At 38.0% G+C, this 18,595-nt stretch overlaps 3 protein-coding genes across 10 annotated transcripts in view; 1 reads left to right on the top strand and 2 right to left on the bottom strand.

Annotated features, from left to right (window-relative positions):
- LOC146452477 (allene oxide synthase-lipoxygenase protein-like) overlaps positions 1 to 6,765 on the top strand; it is a 21,196-nt gene extending 14,431 nt beyond the window's left edge. For all 6 annotated transcript variants that reach the window (XM_085097824.1, XM_085097822.1, XM_085097818.1 and 3 more), the window contains exons 8-12: positions 209 to 463; positions 1,629 to 1,735; positions 3,744 to 3,834; positions 4,253 to 4,474; positions 6,108 to 6,765. In XM_085097824.1, coding sequence (XP_084953950.1) covers positions 209 to 463; positions 1,629 to 1,735; positions 3,744 to 3,834; positions 4,253 to 4,474; positions 6,108 to 6,341 — 909 coding nt within the window. In that variant the 3' untranslated portion in view covers positions 6,342 to 6,765. The remainder of the gene's footprint in view (positions 1 to 208; positions 464 to 1,628; positions 1,736 to 3,743; positions 3,835 to 4,252; positions 4,475 to 6,107) is intronic.
- An 8,689-nt stretch (positions 6,766 to 15,454) lies between these two features.
- Positions 15,455 to 18,595, bottom strand: part of LOC146452470 (hemagglutinin/amebocyte aggregation factor-like) — a 119,272-nt gene continuing 116,131 nt past the window's right edge. For all 3 annotated transcript variants that reach the window (XM_085097875.1, XM_085097873.1, XM_085097874.1), the window contains exon 6: positions 15,455 to 15,676. The gene's annotated coding sequence lies outside the window, so the exon portion shown is untranslated. The remainder of the gene's footprint in view (positions 15,677 to 18,595) is intronic.
- On the bottom strand, positions 15,619 to 18,398 carry LOC146452476 (hemagglutinin/amebocyte aggregation factor-like). Its single transcript, XM_085097877.1, has 5 exons — positions 18,243 to 18,398; positions 17,431 to 17,632; positions 16,890 to 17,109; positions 16,370 to 16,522; positions 15,619 to 15,750 (listed from the first exon to the last, which is right to left on the bottom strand). The coding sequence occupies exons 2-5, from the start codon at positions 17,624 to 17,626 to the stop codon at positions 15,702 to 15,704; spliced, it is 618 nt and encodes a 205-aa protein (XP_084954003.1). The 5' UTR covers positions 17,627 to 17,632; positions 18,243 to 18,398; the 3' UTR covers positions 15,619 to 15,701.

The raw sequence follows: 18,595 nt of genomic DNA, 5'->3' as shown, positions 1-18,595 counted from the left end.
TAATACCAATACTAATACTAATAATAATAATAATAATAATAATAATAATAATAATAATAATAATAATAATAATAATAATAATAATAATAATAACAATAATAATAATAATAAAAATAATAACTGATATATTTTCTTAAGGTACATTTCAATTTGTAACCTTCAACTTCTCTTTTACCATATAGCCAACTTTGCTTTTCCCCTTTTCAAGGTTCATTTCCTGATGGATTCATTCTGTGTGATATTAAAATTCACCACGTCGGTCCTTCATCCCTTACATCAAATACTGAGGTATCATTGCAGAGAGGTAATCATCCCGAACAGGATTGGAACTCCAGAACTTGTTGACAACGGTGCATTGATGGATCAGTTGTTTGCATTTGGACATAAGGGAACATATCGACTCCTTAAAGATGCATATCCATTATCCACGTGGGACATCACAGATTTTAGAAGCGAATTAAAGGTGCGCTGTTCCATCATCTTTCCATTATTTACTGTTTCTGTGACTTGGGGCTAGCAAAGGTAAATAGCGGTTGGCACAATCTAGTGCCATTTCGGTTTAACTTAATGTGGCTCTGAAGGGGCCATAAAAACCTTGTTCTAACTTGCTATTTTTCTTGTTCTTTAATGCTAAATATCTGTAAATTACAGAAAGGAAACGATGCGGTAAAAGTTGCGATAATCGATGCGGTTGCTAGAAAATTGAACAAAAATAAATACAAGTCACTACAGCAAAAAGGGCGAACAAAAATAATAGACAAAAACATAGAAATAGCAAAATAAGCCAAAATGAAGAGCTAAAGTGATACTTACAAACGTTATATGACCTTTAAAGACGGACAAACAAAGCGATGTAGAAAACGCAAAAAACCTAAAACTGTACAAACTGTACTCCAAAGCACAAAACAAGAATGAATAAAAAAGCAAAGACGCGAATTTATACTAATGAACTACGGAGCAATAAACGAAGTTATGCAGAAAAAACTATCAGAATAATAATGGAACGACATACTGTCTAGCGTGACACAAAAAATGCTCCTAGAAAACAAAAGAGTTGGTTTAAAAAGAATGCGGCCGCAACAGGCTTCATAAAATGGAACGATTGCTCTGTCTTGGCCACAATATTGAAAGAGAAAGCTGTCTAACGTGTCCGCCACAGGGCCCGCATTAAAACGGCAGCATCACGGTGATTTTGCTGTACTTTGGTCAAAACTGCACAGACATTTGACGAAACACCTCTTTGCTAACATGAAATTACTCTTAGAACACCGGGAAGAAAACATTAAGGAATTTCTCCAAGGAAGAACTGACTATAATTAGTTTTTAGCGACTTCTCTAAAATACACAAGAAGATCTTTCAAGATTAATCCAAGAAAATTTTTCAAGTTGTAATCCATTTCCATCCTAGCCATCTACAGCCAAAAATATTAAACTAAAACTAGATTCTGTGGACAAGAACGGTTTTTTAGTTAACAAGAATGAGCCGTTATTTTAATGATTCCATCGATTGAAGTATGTTTTGATGGCCATTCAAAGTAATGCTAAAACAGGTGACACTGGCCCTTTAAGCAGGCGAGAACATTAATATATAATATATGTAATCTTTTAGCTTTGTTTTGTCTCAACAGAAACGTGGAGTTGATGACAGTGATCTTCTGCCATACTTTCCTTACAGAGATGATGGCAAGCAAATCTTAGAAGTCATTGAACAGATGGTGAAGGACTACGTGGACTTGTAAGTATGAATTATCGGCAACAGACACAGACAAGTGTTGAAAAGTTTCGCTCACCAACGCCTCAACAGTTAGAAAACACACCGAAACGAATCCAGCATTCAACGACAGAGAGAGAGAGAGAGAGAGAGAGAGAGAGAGAGAGAGAGAGAGAGAGAGAGAGAGAGAGAGAGAGAGAGAGAGAGAGAGAGAGAGAGAGAGAGAGAGAGAGAGAGAGAGAGAGAGAGAGAGAGAGAGAGAGAGAGAGAGAGAGAGAGAGAGAGAGAGAGAGAGAGAGAGAGAGAGAGAGAGAGAGAGAGAGAGAGAGAGAGAGAGAGAGAGAGAGAGAGAGAGAGAGAGAGAGAGAGAGAGAGAGAGAGTGAACAATACGCATTCGCTTGTATAACATGGCAGAACGTTCCAAAATCACAACCTGCCAAAAACTGGTTTAACCGGTAATATTTCGCCTTAAGAACATCACAGTTTGCTCACAATAGTTTCTAGAAACTTCTGGAAACCTAGACAGTTCATGAATGCTAAAATAGTCTCTAAACAGTCTCTAAATCCATTGGGGACATTTCGCTAAGAATGTACATGTATTTCCAGCAACAAGTTACCTTGATCAATTGCCGAGGGCTGAGATAATTAAGCTAAGAAGATTTCGATCACTAGATAAGGACATTTCAACTGAAGACATTTTAAAGAATATGTAAATGCGTGACAGAACAAATATGTTTCCTTCCTTCCTTCCTAAATTCAGTTTCTTGGTGTTTGGAGAGATTAGTACATTAATTAAAGGTAAAAGGAAAACATAACAGGGAAGCTGAGGTATTAACTTATTAATACGTAGTAAAACTAAACAGATACCTACAGGAATATAACATTACCTGCCTTTGTTCACTTTTGTTAGCAATCGAAAAATAATCTCCAAATTTTCTTGAAAACGGCTATTATGGTTCATGAAAACTGCCCATTAATGTTTTTGGCTACGGAATGGAAACAGAGAGCTTGTTTACAAGGGGGGAGGGTAACCCTAGCAAGAGGTTGTCCTAGGTTGCCTTAGCACTCATGAATACATTTCTTCCTTTTTTACGCGACCTGTTTACAAGGCAGATAGCACTAGGGCTCCCTCCCTGTAAACAGGCCCTAGCTTGGAAAAAGTTGGGCGGACTATTTTAAGTTCTTTCCTCGTGTCTTAAGCGGCCTTCTCACGGCAAACTAAAGTTGGCAAACTTTTGTTGGCAAACTCAAATTGCTGTGTGTGAACGGCACAAAAACAGCCGGCAAAAACGTTGACAAACTGTTGGCGACAAATAGAACTAGCCTCTATTCTCGCCAACTTTTTCATCAACCTTTTCGTGTTGGTAAACTCGAATTTGACGCTCCAAGGGTGGGATTTCTACTGATATAAGGTTTTGTTTAAACCTTTCTATTTTTCCAGCGCTTTCTGTTTCTTCTTCGGCGATTAACATACAATCGGACCAAGACACAAGCGGCAACTCTTCGCGAGTGCCACTGCACTACGTCGACCATGTTGCAAATTTTACGTGTTGTGATTTGACGCGAGTTTGACGTGTGAAGGCACGAGTTTGCCAACTTTTTGAAGTTCGCCAACACGAGTTTGCCAACTTTAGTTTGCCGTGTGAAGGCCGCTTTAGATTACATTGATAATACGTTAAGGCGCATCCTGTTTTGAACAAAGTTCACTTGATTTCATGTAATTGGAGTGTACAAGTCATGTATGAGCAATTTTAAGTTTAGTAAATATGCATGGATAAAGATCATGACACGGTGCTTTTGAATTATCATTTATATTTCATGCTCATGAGTCTCGTTAATCAAGTTTTTACAAAATTATGTGATGCTTTTATTCCTATTTCTATGTTACTGGCATTATATCGTTTTGTTTTTTTAATTGTAAACTTATTATAAACTTCGCTTTGAGTCTATAATCATTCATTGTCTCCGAAAAGTCGTGGAGAGAATTCTCGATTGAAATGTTTCATTGTGTTGTGTAAATTGATATTTAAGGTATTATCACAACGATGAAGACGTAATAAATGATCACGAATTTCAAAGGTACCTCGACAACTTGTCTACAAACGGCAGGGGTATTGGAAGAGTAAGTATAAAATCGCCCATGCATTTTTATTGATCATGTTGTTGTTGTTGTTTTCTCTGTTTTTGTTTCCTTAACTACAACGTTGTCGTCCGGAATTCCTAAGTTTATGACGCATGCGCATTTCCTTTTTGAATGCATTGCCGCCTTGATACGACTGAACTTTATTATGCAGAGTGAGCGAAAAAAATATACTCTTCCCCTGAGCTGTACCAGGTGGTTAGTGTTTAAGGTCACTACAGAACTGTTGATTAAATTGTAACATGATTTTACTTCGTTGGGCCATCGAATTGTAAAAACAAAAAGAAAACAAGATACTTGGAAAGTAAAAAAATAAATCACGTCACAGTCTATTTAATTGGTCAAATAAAATCATTCTATACAGAAGACTGAAACATTGAACCACTCTTAACTTTACCAGATTCAAGGATTACCGGCGAGCATTCAAACAAAAGACGAACTCTGTGATATAGTAACCCGCATCATCTCACATGTGAGCATTCAACACGCTGCCGTCAACTACCCATTAACAGACTATGCTCAATACACGCCCAACCAACCAACCAAGCTCTACAATGATACCAATGTGCCACATGATGACAAGTTTTCTCTTTTGCGGCTGCCAAATGGGAAGACTTCTGCTGTAAGTGTGATTTCATTGTTTACCTGAAGACTGGATAGCATTTTGCGGGAGGAGGCCTGGCTTAGTTAGCTTGCGCGCCGGACTTGTAACCTGGAGGTACCGGGTTCGAATCCCGCTCTGACCACTTGGATTTGTGTCACGGTAGCCCCAAGGCCACGCTTTGTGAATAGCCCACTGGTTTGCCTCCCATCAGTTGAAATTTTTAATAAATGCTATGTTAATTTTATTTCATTGATTATTATTTATAGTGTCCCCAATAGGCCATTTTCATGATGGCGCCATTTGACTACAACTACCAGAATTCATTTCGTTTTCCCTTTCAAATTCAAATTTTGTAATCCCAGTGGACAGCAAAGAACAATAGCTCTAATTTGCACGAGAAAGCAAAAAAAATTAAGGATTCTGGTAGTTGTAGTCAACTGACGCAATAGTGAAAATGTCCTATTAGTACTACAGCGCTTAATTTTATTTTACCATGAATACTAGACATTTGAAATCAAATGGTCCTAAAGGAACGATAAATAGTTAATCGGCTTTGTATACTTGTCCGTTTATGAGACTTTGAGTCTGTCGAATAAAATATCGGTTAAAATAGGCATTCAAATGAAAGCACTTTCAAAGCGTTGTTAAAGTTTATGTAATGTTTAACACGTGCTGCGAGTTTTTTGAACGGCCTCAAAAACATTCCTGGAAAAGCGTGTGTCAAGAGAGCTCATAACAATGACGCTTTTGTGAACGTTGGAAAATAGCATACGAAAAAAACATCAAACACAGCATACTAATAAGGAGGGGGTTTTATAGGGTTTTAACACCACTGCATGTGATGTTTTCATCGACCATTTGATAGGTCAACGGGGTTATGAATTATTAATGAATTTTTGAAGAGACTTCACACAGAGTCATACTGAATTATATAATAAGTGGTACCAACTTTTGAGTCTGTCGAATAAAATATCAGTTAAAGTAGGCATTCAAATGTAAGCACTTTCAAGAGAAGTGTGGAAGTTTATTAACTTGTGATAACATTCTATTCATTTCCAAACTCCAAACCAAGACTTATTGTTTTTATTTTTTAAGATACGCCCTGGCTTAAAGGAGCAGTGTTACTTATTTTTAGTGTCACTTTGAATGGTAAAAAAAACATATTTGTATGGTTGGAAACGTTCTAATAATGGTTCGGTTTTGTTAACAATCACCTTACTAGTGCACAGAAACTAGTATCAATTATGTTTGACTGTGGATGGCTAGGATGGAAATGGATTGCAATTTGAAAAAATTGGCCAGTTTTTTCAAGTTCCTTCTGACTATTTTGGAAAAACTGCCAAAAGTTGATTATAGTTTATTTTTCTCGGAGAAGTTATTTCATATTTTCTTCCCAATGCTGTGAGAGAAATTTTATGTTAGAAAAGAGGTTCTTAGGTTCAAAATCTCCGTAACAGCGCCCATTTAAAATCTCTGTTATTCCCTTTCTGATTATATTAGGTCTTCTTCAACTCTTGGTGAATTTAAGACTAAGAATCTCTTTACCAATTAATATTTTCGTTTTTTAGTTTTAATTACCAGTAATTTTCACGGCTCTTTGCAGTTAATCCGTCAGTTATAATCGAATGGTTTGGCTTTTATAATTTTACAGATCGAAGCGAGTTTTACCAACAAACTGGGATTGTATCGATTCGACTCTTTGTTCGAATACGGGAAGAATCTTGAGGATCTCAAGGCGGCCAGACTCGTGAACAGTGCCTATAGTAACCTCACGAATTATGTCCAGCCTCGTATGAAAGCAAAGAATAAAGAGCGGAAAAAGAGAGGTGACCTGACCTATCCGTATCTTATTCCAAAATGGCTGCCTAGTGGAATTCAGACCTAGCTGATCATTTTAGTGCTGAGGTCAGCGCATACGTTTTGAGGCGTAACCAAGGTTGTCGAGAAAAAGTAGCGTAATTTAGTTGCAATGGTAATAGTTAATAAGCCAGCATGTGTCAAGTTTCATTGTCCACAAGAGTGGATCTTGTAATAACAGTAGGGATTAGTTAGTTGAGGTTATAACGGTCCTTATAGTTACCTTTTGCACTTTGTTAAGTCTGCTGCACAAAAAAAAAATAGTAAACAAACATGCCAGCCATGAATCGATTCGTAGTCAGGTTTTTATCGTGTGTAAGTTACAGCATAAGAGTGTAACACTTGAGTGTGATTTTTTTTGCAGTAAACGGGATGAAGTAAGGATCAGTGTGTTGACGCTTCATTCCAGCTAAGATTAAACAATAAAGATTAAACAGTGTTTGCAAGACAGATTTTTTTTGAGTTATTCAGTGCTTGCTCCATCAAAGTAAGCTCTATCATGTTATGGCAGGAGGTGACATGTCGTCAGGCTCTGTTTGAAATTTCGCCCGCCATGTTCGGTAATTCTTTTCCACATTTGCCGGCGCTAAAATTCCGGTAAGGTTGGGGTAGAAGACCTAAAGTTTTTGGTGAGAAGATGGGTTATTTCCCTGCCGGCAATATAAATCACTCATGAATTGGTTTCATTGAATTGCGTTTTTAGACGTACGAAAACATTCGAAAAATAAAATTCTGTTTCTAGTAAAGTGAAACGTTTTTTCAGGGTTTCGGTCTACAATTTTGGAAAATGGATTCTGCGAGTGTAGTGTGACGGAATTTTGTATTTCCCGTTCGTCTTTTTCGTGCATAATTTACCGATGTTATGTTGTTAACTGTTGGAAAATCTTTAAAGAAAAACCTTAAAATGAAGACCTTAATTGAGCTAAAACCTTGGACGTTTTGTGATGGTCAGTTTGCCCTGCATCCCCTTCAATGTTGAAACTCAATCGATCAGATTCTACAACAACATTCAGCTGGGACTTCAACACGGTTTGTGTCCAATGTCGTAGCTTGTTTTGACCATGTTGAGAAAGCAATTGTTCTCGTTTTTTATTTTCAATTGCATATTTATAGACCTCATATTCTTTTCTTAGACATGATTAACTACACAATGCCTTCCCCAGATCCAAGATAAAATTCAACTCGATAGCTTCCATCCTAAACACAAAACCTCAATGTAGAGGCGAACCCACACTGCTCTTAAGAAGCGGGAAGGGGTGGGGGAGGAGATGGGTTGGGAAGGGGGGGGGGGGGGGTGAGGAATGCATAGAATGGCTGAGATTTGAAAACTAACAGGGTGAAGGAGGAACCTCTCCTAGATCCTTCATTGCATCCAAGGGTGAGCGAGTAATTAAGGTGGCCGAATACAGTTTGCGCGCGCTTTACAGATTCTGTTAGTGATGCTATTAAGAGTTATTGTCTGAGAAAACCAGGCAGGTGGTCAAAGATCGGGGTCGGCCAAATCATTCCATACTAACATCATAGATAGGTTAGGTGGACTTATGGATAAATATACTAAAGTTTGCTCTTCAAGTGTTTTGGTATAGGAGATATGAGATCCACTCTCCATCACCCCCTCAGGTCCTAGTTTTTCTGGTAAATTTGACCCAAATTTGACAGCCAGCAAAAACTGTACAATCTAGCGCACGAAGTTCATGTTTTGTACCTGATATGAATGGGCATTGAACTTCTTGTAAAAAGCCAGAGATATGCGAAATAAGCAAAAGTCACTTTACAACATTTAGTTTTGGAATACCTATATTTCGTATCTGCAAATGAGCAAGAAATTAGCCATTTTCGACTTCACGCAGAACACACAACTAAAACTTCAGCAAAAACTGGATGCCAAAACCAAACACTCTTACCTTCCATCTATCAAAATCAGCAATAATCTTTGTGGGCCATTCAAACAGCAAGATGCTACATCACCTCCATTTCTCTTACTACTCGATGTCATGTACAGCACGACACGACGCAATCAATGTGCTGTTTAAGCCGCTCCTGGATTTTGCATTGGGTTTGTCTTAAGTTAAAAATATTCAGTTGATCAAATTAGTTCCACAAAAAATTCAAATCCCCTCTCTTGCGAATTTAACGGAAAGAAAATTAAGAAAACGCGAAAATAAACAAAACGACGCCATGTTGAATTTGTTCACTCGGGATAGACTGGGAACTAGTTGATTGGTTGTAAGGGAGCCAGGGACTAGCGAAGGCTGGCCGTGGATGATTGTTCCACGCTGTTTTTCATAAGTAAGCTTTTTGATTTAAGGAAGGCTGGTTTAGGCTCATGCCGTAAGTGGCAAGGAATAACAAACTATTGGGAAATGAAGATACCAACGAGAGTTACAACCATTTTCCTTGGTTATTAAATGGCCTACATGTTGTTATGCTTGCTGGGCAGGGAATATCGTTTTGAAATTTAATTTGCATTTTGTGGGCTTTGATTAGGTGAAGTTTCTGGGTAAAGCTGTCTTGTACTGTCAAAGACGGGATTACAACAAATCAAATAAGAGCCAAAAACACAAGAGTAATAGGCCTTATCACGGTTTTCGACGCCATTTTGACGGGTAGGCAAACAGGCTCGAAATAACAGTGTTTGTATGGAAATCCAATGTCAAATAATTTTTATAAAACATTGCTTCTGAAAAATTCATGAATTAGAAACTTTTGGTACTAGGAAAAGGATTTTAAGAACAAAATTGGAGGGATGTAGCTGTGACAGAAAGCGTCCAGTCGTGTTTTGAACTTTCCATACATTTGTCTGTATAGCGAACCAGCCGTGAACTGCTACTAAAAATAGTTCGCGGGAAAAAATACAGGGAAATGTATCGGAAAGTTCAAAACACGACTGGACGCTTTCTGTTGCAGCTACATCCCTCCAATTTTTTCCTTAAAATCCTCTTCCTAGTGCCGAAAGTTTCCAATTCATGAATTTTCCAGAAGCGATGTTTTATGAAAATTATTTGACATCGGATTCCCATACAAACACTGTTATTTCAAGCCTGTTTGCCTACCCGTCAAAATGGCGTCGAAAACCGTGATAAGGCCTATTTAGAGAGACAATACCGTAGCCCAGTTGGAAGTCTTGTTTGTAGATTCACTTGCAGAAACTCTATTTTGTCTCAATACAAAGGGAAAAAAATCCGAAAAAATAACGTCATATTCTTTTATATCGTAAGAGACTATACACGTACGAAAGTATTTTATGACAATTTTGTTCTTACCATATTTACATTTATTACGTGACACATGGTCTTCGCTCCAGTCTTTTGCGACAGTAGTTACATTGCACTCAGAAACGTAATGTACAACGCAAAATGAGCTGCTTATTTTCAACTGTTGCCAGTGTATGCAGTCCAACACCATACGCGCCAAATGAGCTTTATGTTATTCCTCTAAAATCATGCAGAAAGGATTTAACAGATTATCTAACTAATCTAGGTGTCAGTCGATCGAAGTCGAGGCTTATGGACACGATTAACGAGACTGATGTTATTCTCAATCGCGCTGTATTGCATTCTCTATCAGAGGAAGACAGCGAAATGTCCAAAGCACAAATACGAATTAACAACACATTACCAGAAGTTAAAATCCAGTTGTTCTCACCCATGTCACAGAGGTGAAGCGAAAAAATTAAATTATCCTCGTCGGGTAAACAAACAGGTGTCGGAAGAAATATACCAGGAGTTTCAAGTTTCAGTTCCAATAGGATCCGGTATGTACAATAAGCCAATATTTAAATTATTTTCTCGCAATTCACCTGTTTTTGGTAAGTAATTTACTCTTTATATGTTACCTTAAGATATTTTCACCTTACGTGTAGTTTCTTATCAGTTCGGAAATCTCTGCTAATTTATCAAATGCGTTGTTTTGTTACAATGTAACAAACATCTCATTCAATTGAAATCAACATTTCAAATATTGTTTCAGCCCTGTTTATTATAAACACTTGTCGAAAAGGCCATTCAAGCAGATTTAAAGTGGAGGATGCTACCTCAAAATTTGAGGACAAGCTTAAGGTGAATGTTTTGAATTAATAGTAAGATTACTGTTCCCTTGGACCGATATATAACTTCTTTATTTGTTCGACCCGGAGACAATTTTGTGATGATCCCAGTAGAGTTTAAGAGTTAGGCGTTGCAGATTCTACGTTAACTTGATTTTATTTGTTTATTCTCTGATTAGCGTTCTTGGCGGTCCGGCAGCTCCTCCTTCCCGTCTCCTATCATATTTATCAAGGTATCAAAGCGGAGATAATACAGCCAAAACTATTTTTTTGTTAATTTGTTGTGTAAGTTTTCAACAGCAGCTTTTATAACCAGAAAGCGCATACTCCTGAGGGCCTTCTGGTGTACATGACAAGCCGGAATGATAAGTCCAACACTTTTATTAAAAGCAAATGACGTATTCAGTGAGGGTTCTTAGGTAAATATTTCGCTTCACGACATGTGTTCATTGACAGACCGACGGAACTAGCAAAGTTCAAAATAAGTAAACAAAAGATCGGAAGCAAAAACAAACATACCTTGTAAAAGGCAGTTATCTATAGGAAAAAGGAAATTCTAACCCAAAGGGGATCTGCAAGGAAAATTCTTTTTTCTAAATATCAAGCGCAGATTTTCCGTAAGTTATCTTTAGTTTTACGCAGTTTATTTTAAAGGTAGAACAATTCCATGACACTGTTTCTACTTATTTCACACATCCAATCTGATTGCCTTGCGGTAAAGGTAGAGATCATATTTCAGCTTTCCTCAGTGATTCAGAGGGGAGCGTGTCGAGTAGAGAGATTAACCTAGGAGGGTCAATTTATTGAGTAATAACTGTGATCAGTTTGATTATACATTGTACAGAGATTTGTTTTACTAGTGTTATGTAGTACAAGTGTCAAATAACGGTACTTCTTTCGAAGTTACTAAACGGAAACTTTCTTATAAAGGCATTGCAATTTTTGTTATTAAATTCAACAATTCCAGTTGTTCATGCTTTAGCGTGCTTTATCGAGTTGTGAAGAACGCGGGAGTTGGATATCTCTCATTTCTTGACGGTGGAAATGTACATCAAAAGCCGCGCGCTCAAAAAAAATCCAACCAAGTTATATTTTCACGCTATTGCGCGGTTCTGCTGGTTCTATTTTGAGCATGATTCGTTCATGTCATTATTTGTTCAGATCTTGAGCTGTTTATCGCGACAAACAGACGTTTCTAGCAACAATGCACCGGCGATAGGTCCTTCCCTGTCCCCTCCCTACTTAAGGTAAAAATAAGTAGGTCCCAGTCCCTTGAGAGCAATCCAACTCAAGATGGCGTCGTTCTGTTTAGTTCGTATAATTTCTTTTAAAATTTTCCTTCCGTTAAATTTGCCAGAGAGGGGTTCTGATTTTTTGGGGACCACTTTAGTCAACCGGCATATATTTAACCGCGGGGAAATCCAATGTGGAATCCAAGAGCGGCTTAATCGGCACATTGCTTGCGTCGTGTCGTGCTGTACATGACAACGAGTGGTAGGAGTAATGGAGGTGGTGAAGCATCTTGCTGTTTGAATGGCCCAAAAAGATTATTGATGATTGTGATAGAGGGAAGGTAAGAGTGTTTGGTTTTAGCATCCGATTGTTGCTGAAGATTTAGTTGCGTGTTCTGCGTGAGTTCGAAAATGGCTAATTTCTTGCTCATTCGCAGATGCGAAATATAGGTATTCCAAAACTAAATGTTGTAGAGTGACTTTTGCTTATTTCGCATATCTCTGGCTTTTTACAAGAAGTTCTATGACCATTTATATCAGGTACAAAACATGAACTTTGTTCGCTAGATTGTACAGTTTTTGCTGGCTGTCAAATTTGGGTCAAATTTACCAGAAAAACTAGGACCTGAGGGGGTGATGGAGAGTGGATCTCATTTCTCCTATACCAAAACACTTGAAGAGTAAACTTTAGTAAATTTATCCATAAGTCCACCTAACCTAACTATGATGTTAGTATGGAATAATTTGGCCGACCCCCATCTTTCAGCTTTTTCAGATTTTGCCCGGTTTTCTCAGACATTGACTCTTAATTACGTGCTAGGGTTGTGGTACGCAAATACGGCGGTCGATAAAGTGATCCCTCAATTTCACATGAAATGGATAATAAAGTTAAGCTTTGATCCTAAATAACTAAGTTTCTCATTTCCGGACCCTTTTTCTTTTCTTTCCGAGCAAAAAAGTCGTTCACCAAGACCTTTTGCATGCTTTTCATCTTTGCCATGAAACCAAATTTAAGCCACGCATGCGCGTTGGACCAAAAAATAGCGACTGGTTGTTTTCGTGGAAATGAGCTGTTTTCTAAGGAACCGCTCATTAGAATTTCGTGAAATTTGGCATGAAAATAGTTCCCTAAAAGCGTAACTCACCTACAAAGAGAAACCTAGATCTAACAGAGGGTATCTTCACAAAACATTAAAATGCAAAATCAATATTTACAGGAAATCTCTCTGTTAAAATTACATGAAAATAGTGCAACTGTGTCAGTTTTTTGTAAGTTTTTCTGTATACAAAAAATGGAAAAAATCTAATGAGTACATTTCCTAAAAAGAAAGGAAACCTACTATTTATGGACGTTTAATAGTTCGCTGCGTTGCCATAAAAACGGTACTTAGCTCAACAAGACGTACGAAAATACATTTCTTCTTAGTTAGTCTTACACCATACCAATTTTGGGCGTCCAGAAGTACATAGTTTCCAAATAACGTCTTCTAACACCTGTACACTAAAAAACTGTATTCGGCCACCTTAACAGATTAAGTTTTTCATGATCAATGTGATTGTAGTTCATGATCCCAAGCAATCTCATTATCACGGACTAAAAAAATACAGATGTTCTATTCCAGGGATACTATTTCCATTTCAGAGTTGTTTTGAACCTCATTGCAAAGGCGAGGCAAAGTGCAAAGCTTTTCATTGACAATTAGTTTTTTTTGCATAGGAATGAAAACTAAGCCTCGCTTTCATAATGAGGCTCAAAACAACTCGGAAATGGCTTATTGCATTGCGCCGGCATGATTATTTTTTTGCGCCGAAAGAGCGCGCACATATACGACATTACGCTTTGGTTTGAGGCTCAACATCACGAAGGAGTAATGACCGGTCGTCTTCTCTTAAAAGAGCATGTTGCTCCCATCTTCCCTCCAATTAATATTTTTAGTCCAAGTTTTCTGGGATGTTATGGCTGTTGTTATTAAATTGTTGGTATGCGCTAAGGATTAGGATGTGCAAAGTCAACTATCAAGCGCGCATGCGTACACCGTCAAGGCATAAGGTGCTGGTAATTGCTGCGTAATGTTTGCTTATAGTAAACTCGCTTGGATGGTGTACATATTTTGTGCCTGAAGGATCATGAGGTTTCTTTACCAATTTTACGCACTTTCTGAATTATTGAATGAAACACGCTAAGCGGTACAAGGTTCAATCTTTTAATACCATTTTCTACCACGTGAGGGGTTTGCAAATACACTCCTTAATTTAGAGCGGTTTTCAATCGAGTGTCAAAAGTAATTTCGCGTTTGGTTTGGTTTTGCTTTTCACAGTTCTAGACTATTGGTTGGCAAAGTTCGCGCCATTTTCTCAACAAATCAACAGCAGAACCAAAACCAATCGTGCTATCATGTACTTGCTTCGAGTTCTGATTAGCTGATTGTGCTGTTTACGTCTTTGGTGATTGGCCAGCGAAATTACTTTGGGTTTGGCTTTACAACACTCAATTGAAAACCTATTACACTAATTAAAAAATTACACAAGTTGAAATGATTTACGCAATAGTCCCACTAATGTATTACCAATATGTAATCAAAAGACTACCAAGAAAGTTCACTATTTTTAAACTAGAACCAAAAAGGAGTTCATGATCATGTCGAGGATAAAGATGAGGGGGGAGGGGGGGGGGGAGCTACTCGGATTTTTTTTTTGGAGTGGGAGGGGGGGCGGCCTGGTTATCCAAACCCTCACCCTATTCCAGACCAAAATATGCCATTTCCCGCTTTACTTTTTCAGGCGTGTCCCCAGTTTTTCAAACAGAGGATAATTTTATCGACTGAATAGTTCGCTATCTGGCAGATAAAATGTGTGTAAGATTTTCCCGATAGTCCCATAATTTGTGAATAGATTAGAAGCATATGTCAAATTTAAGAATGAAATTGTGTGGAAACCTTGTCAAAAGCATTCGTTGGAGTACATTTGCTCCTCTGGATAGTGACTTATCAAGTGGATAAAGTTATCCGCTCTTTGAACAACTGGGGTCTGCCCTCTAGAATTCATACCCATTTTCAGACCTGTTTTCTATAATAATTGCCCGTTTCTATAAAATCCATACCCATTTTCAGACCAAAATCGTTAAAATAATCATTTTCACAACAAAACGGCTCAAAAGCCATACGCTTGGGGGCCACACATACCCATATGGCTTGTACAGGGGAGTACTCCCCTCCCCAGATCTACAAGTTGCGAGTGCTGTTTTTTTTTTTTTTTTTTTTTTTTCCAAAACACGTTGCATTTTGTCCCTCGTCTTACCTCCAAAATGAAGTCACCGCTTTTCCCCACCCCTCCCCCTTGGCATTCTTTGCAAGAGTGACCCCTGATCTTGCCGTGACAAACGTTTAAGAACAGAATCAGTTTAGTAGTTGAATATTTTCGCATTAACGATCACAAAGTTATCAGTAAAAGCTATTCCATCTGTAGTAACATATAAATGGTACATGAGACTGTGAACTGTTCATTCACCTTAATTTTCGTGACAAGAATGAAATTTAGTTCAAGGACAGGTGGCTCTAAGTTTTAAGGCTGAGGATTAAATCCTGCAGTGTTATCTTCCATCATTTTTCCGAATCCTTAGACTTGAGTTCTTGGTAAATTTACAGACAAACTTGTAAGAAACGTACTTAGAGAGAAGCGTAGTACATTGAAATCGGACCAAAACGAAGTGTATACCTTTTTACGTTTCCCAAGTGAGTATTTTCATCATAAATAAATGTGTTTTCTTGTATCCCAGTTAATTTTGCGGGGCAGTGCAAGGGTAAAATCGATTTGAAGCAGCGTAACTAACTTTAAACTTAAGCCATAATACAACAGACAAAACTCGATGCTTTAAACCTTTTTATTGATATCCCTTCACCTTACAGCACTATTCAGCAAAGTACGTATAATGTATTTAGCGTTTCCATTTGTTTGAACATCTTTATTTCCGACTAAAAAGCCGGATTTTAACTCTTTACCCCTTCACCAGTTTAACTGAAAAATAGTCCTTCTGCTGTCTGCAGTGTTTAGAAACGTCTTTGCTGGTGCTTGCTTGTCTGCTTGTTTCGCGGCAGACAGTCTATCCTTGTCCTCAGCATTTGCGGCTGAATTTACAGATTTCAAACCTCCAGCGCCGATCCCTTGAAGTAACAAAATGAAAGAAACCTTTGGTTAAAAATCATCGTCATTTTTCGTAAACTTTTATATTATAAAAGTTTCCGTTTTAACTCTTAAACATACTTGGGCAAAGAAAAGGGATATGAAATTTGAAATGACCGCCCACTTGCAGCTGTGAATCAAGGAAATTCTATTTATTATGGCTGGCCACAGTGACCTCGAGCTCGGGTTGGTTTTATGACACTTGAGTGAAAAGCGCCGTAACTCCTAGATGAAAATCAAAAACAAAGTTTGAAAGCTTATGATACTGCTTTGCCTGTTCCACTTTTATTCGAGTCAATTGAAGTCCTTTTTTACTTTACTGCTTTTTGCTCAACATTGTTGCGTGGAAGAAAATGCAATGAAGATCTTTTTCTTTTTTTAAAATCTACTGTAAATTAGTTCTGAAATTCCTGGTAGCAAAGGAAAAGAATAAAAAAGTATTACATTGTATTGTACCGTGCTGTATTTTTTATTTTAACAGTAAAGTTTTGTAATGTACTGTACTGTATTGTACGTTGTGTTGTGCCTGGTGTTGTGTTGTATTGTGTTGCTTTGTGTCAGTGTTTTGTGTTGTGCACGCAGAAATCGACTAATACTTACTCATAAGCGTCCCTATGGTAACTGTGCACTCCAGCAAGGTAGTATCCGCTTGGCACAGAGTACCTCACTTCCTGGTCCCAGTTGTTCAGGTAATTGGTGTTCTTACAGCTGTGTTGAATGTAAGAACTCCTATGGCAACAGCGAATTTTAAACCTTGAAGAAAAGAGAAAAAAACATATAAAAATATACAAGCCGCCTGTCAAATCGCCTGCGTGCATTCCGGTGTCAAAATAAGAGCCTTGCTAATGTAATACATACAATAAATAAACTAATAATAAATTTTGGTAGACAGTATTTTTCTATGGCATGCTTATTTACAGTTCAGAAGATGGCTAGATTTCTAAAAGTACAATTTCGTAAGAGGGAAAATTCCTTCTAATTTTTTTCTTCCGCCTATATAAAGTTGATACTATCTCCTTTAGTTTAAAAGTATTCAAGAACAACGATTATTAGAAACAGTCAGAGTAAAAATGTTGTTAGAATGATATATTCGGTAATTTTGTTGACAAGTATCGAGTACCTGCGATCCTTGTAGTGGCCGTCGTGCACACTTGCTACTCCCGCGATAAAACCGTTATGGTGGCATCTGAAGGTCAACGGCTGGTCATAATCGTTCGCATAATAACTCCAGCTACATTGGCTCTCCCGGTAATTCATCGGCCCATACCCACATTGAAAGTAATGGATACGGTCTTCTTTGCAGTTCCGGTGTTGGCTGCGCCAAAACCTCACCGACTGACCTGAAAAGATGATTCGAACATGATTGTTTTCTTCAAGACAATGTTCTAACTCGATGTTTCAAGAAGACCTTAATATGAACGGAACTTCATTTGCCGATTTCTCTTTAGTATCTGTTTATTGCCAGGCAAATCGCTCGGTTCGCTAATGTTTTCTGCTATTTTTAACAACAGTTGGAAAGGAAGTGAGTGAATGTATGAAGAAAGAATGCTAGGGAGGCTAGCGGGTATGTCGGTGGTTTTGATCGGATGGAAGTATACAAAAAAAAAAGGTTAGGAGCAACTGAGTGTGGTGACATCGTGAAAATGAATCAATTTCCTTACTGGTTGGGCACTTTTTTGTGAAAGATTCGTGCCAGGTGTTCACCCAGGCGACCCCGGATGGTCTGTCCGAGGGGCAATGACGACGACGACGACTGCTTCTACGACGCCACCATGGAGAACCCTCAGTAGAAGAAAACAGCAGCAGATCCAGCGCCATCATCAACAGCAAAACTTTCGCCAACTTTTTCCCTTCCATTGCAGTCTAAATAAGAACAACAAAAGTGATCCTGTCAAATCGCTTTTTTCTCTCTTAAATTAATGAAAAGGCGCGAAAATTCTGTAAAACTGAAATTCTGTTAACAAGCCGAAAAGAAAGGGTTTGAAAAAAGAAAAATTGTTTGGATTTGAAACACAAATTCTCGTCACACCATCAATGTGGTTATCACACTATTGGCTTTGTTTTCTTTTCAGTGCATCTTAATATCGACTGAGAATCTTGTATTTCTCTGGCAAGCATTTAACGTTCGAAAAAAAATTAAGTTGTCCGTTGGCCGATGCTACCGAGAATCTCAACTCGGCTGATCCTGTGAAGACAGTATCCGATCCGAATTTAATATTCATAAAGGGTAAATGTTTCACTCCGCGATGATTCCAAACCTCCTGCGATATCTGTATGATGAAAAAAATACCAAGTTGAACTTTATTTGCTAAAGAATTTCACGTTATACTGAAGGTGCTGGCTGACGCCGGCCTTAAACAGCTGACCTCAAAAGTCGAAAAAAAGAAAACACAATTAATTTCGTGGTTGTTTCAGGGCATAAAATATACTATCGTTGACCTTAATATGTCCTGTGACATATTGAAATACCCACCTGATCAATTATTGAAGGTTTTTCTGATTTTTGTTTTCGCTTAACGGGAGCGTCAGCCAGAAAAGACTGAAAAGAATGAATTCTTGTAGAATCGAATGAGGTATGATCAAAAGACAGAGGAATACTGATGCGGCTAGGGCGATGTTATTGATCCTTAATCCACTACGTGTTGTTTGATCAAAATTATCTTTACATGTTACAAACAAGTTGGATTGTTTCAAAGCCGGAAGATGACTTTTTTTCCCAAGAATACCAAGAATAACAAAAGATGCTGGCGAAGGGAAATATCGGCGAATTGTTCGGATGTTTAAGCGGAAAGTTTAACTTCCATAAAGTTAGGAAACCAAGTTTTA

This window comes from Pavona decussata, unplaced genomic scaffold (assembly GCF_977016875.1).
Source record: "Pavona decussata unplaced genomic scaffold, jaPavDecu1.1 SCAFFOLD_368, whole genome shotgun sequence".
NCBI classification, from domain to species: Eukaryota; Metazoa; Cnidaria; class Anthozoa; order Scleractinia; family Agariciidae; genus Pavona; species Pavona decussata.
The sequence above is the reverse complement of the archived record's forward strand: the minus strand, read 5'-3'. Positions and strand labels throughout refer to the sequence as shown.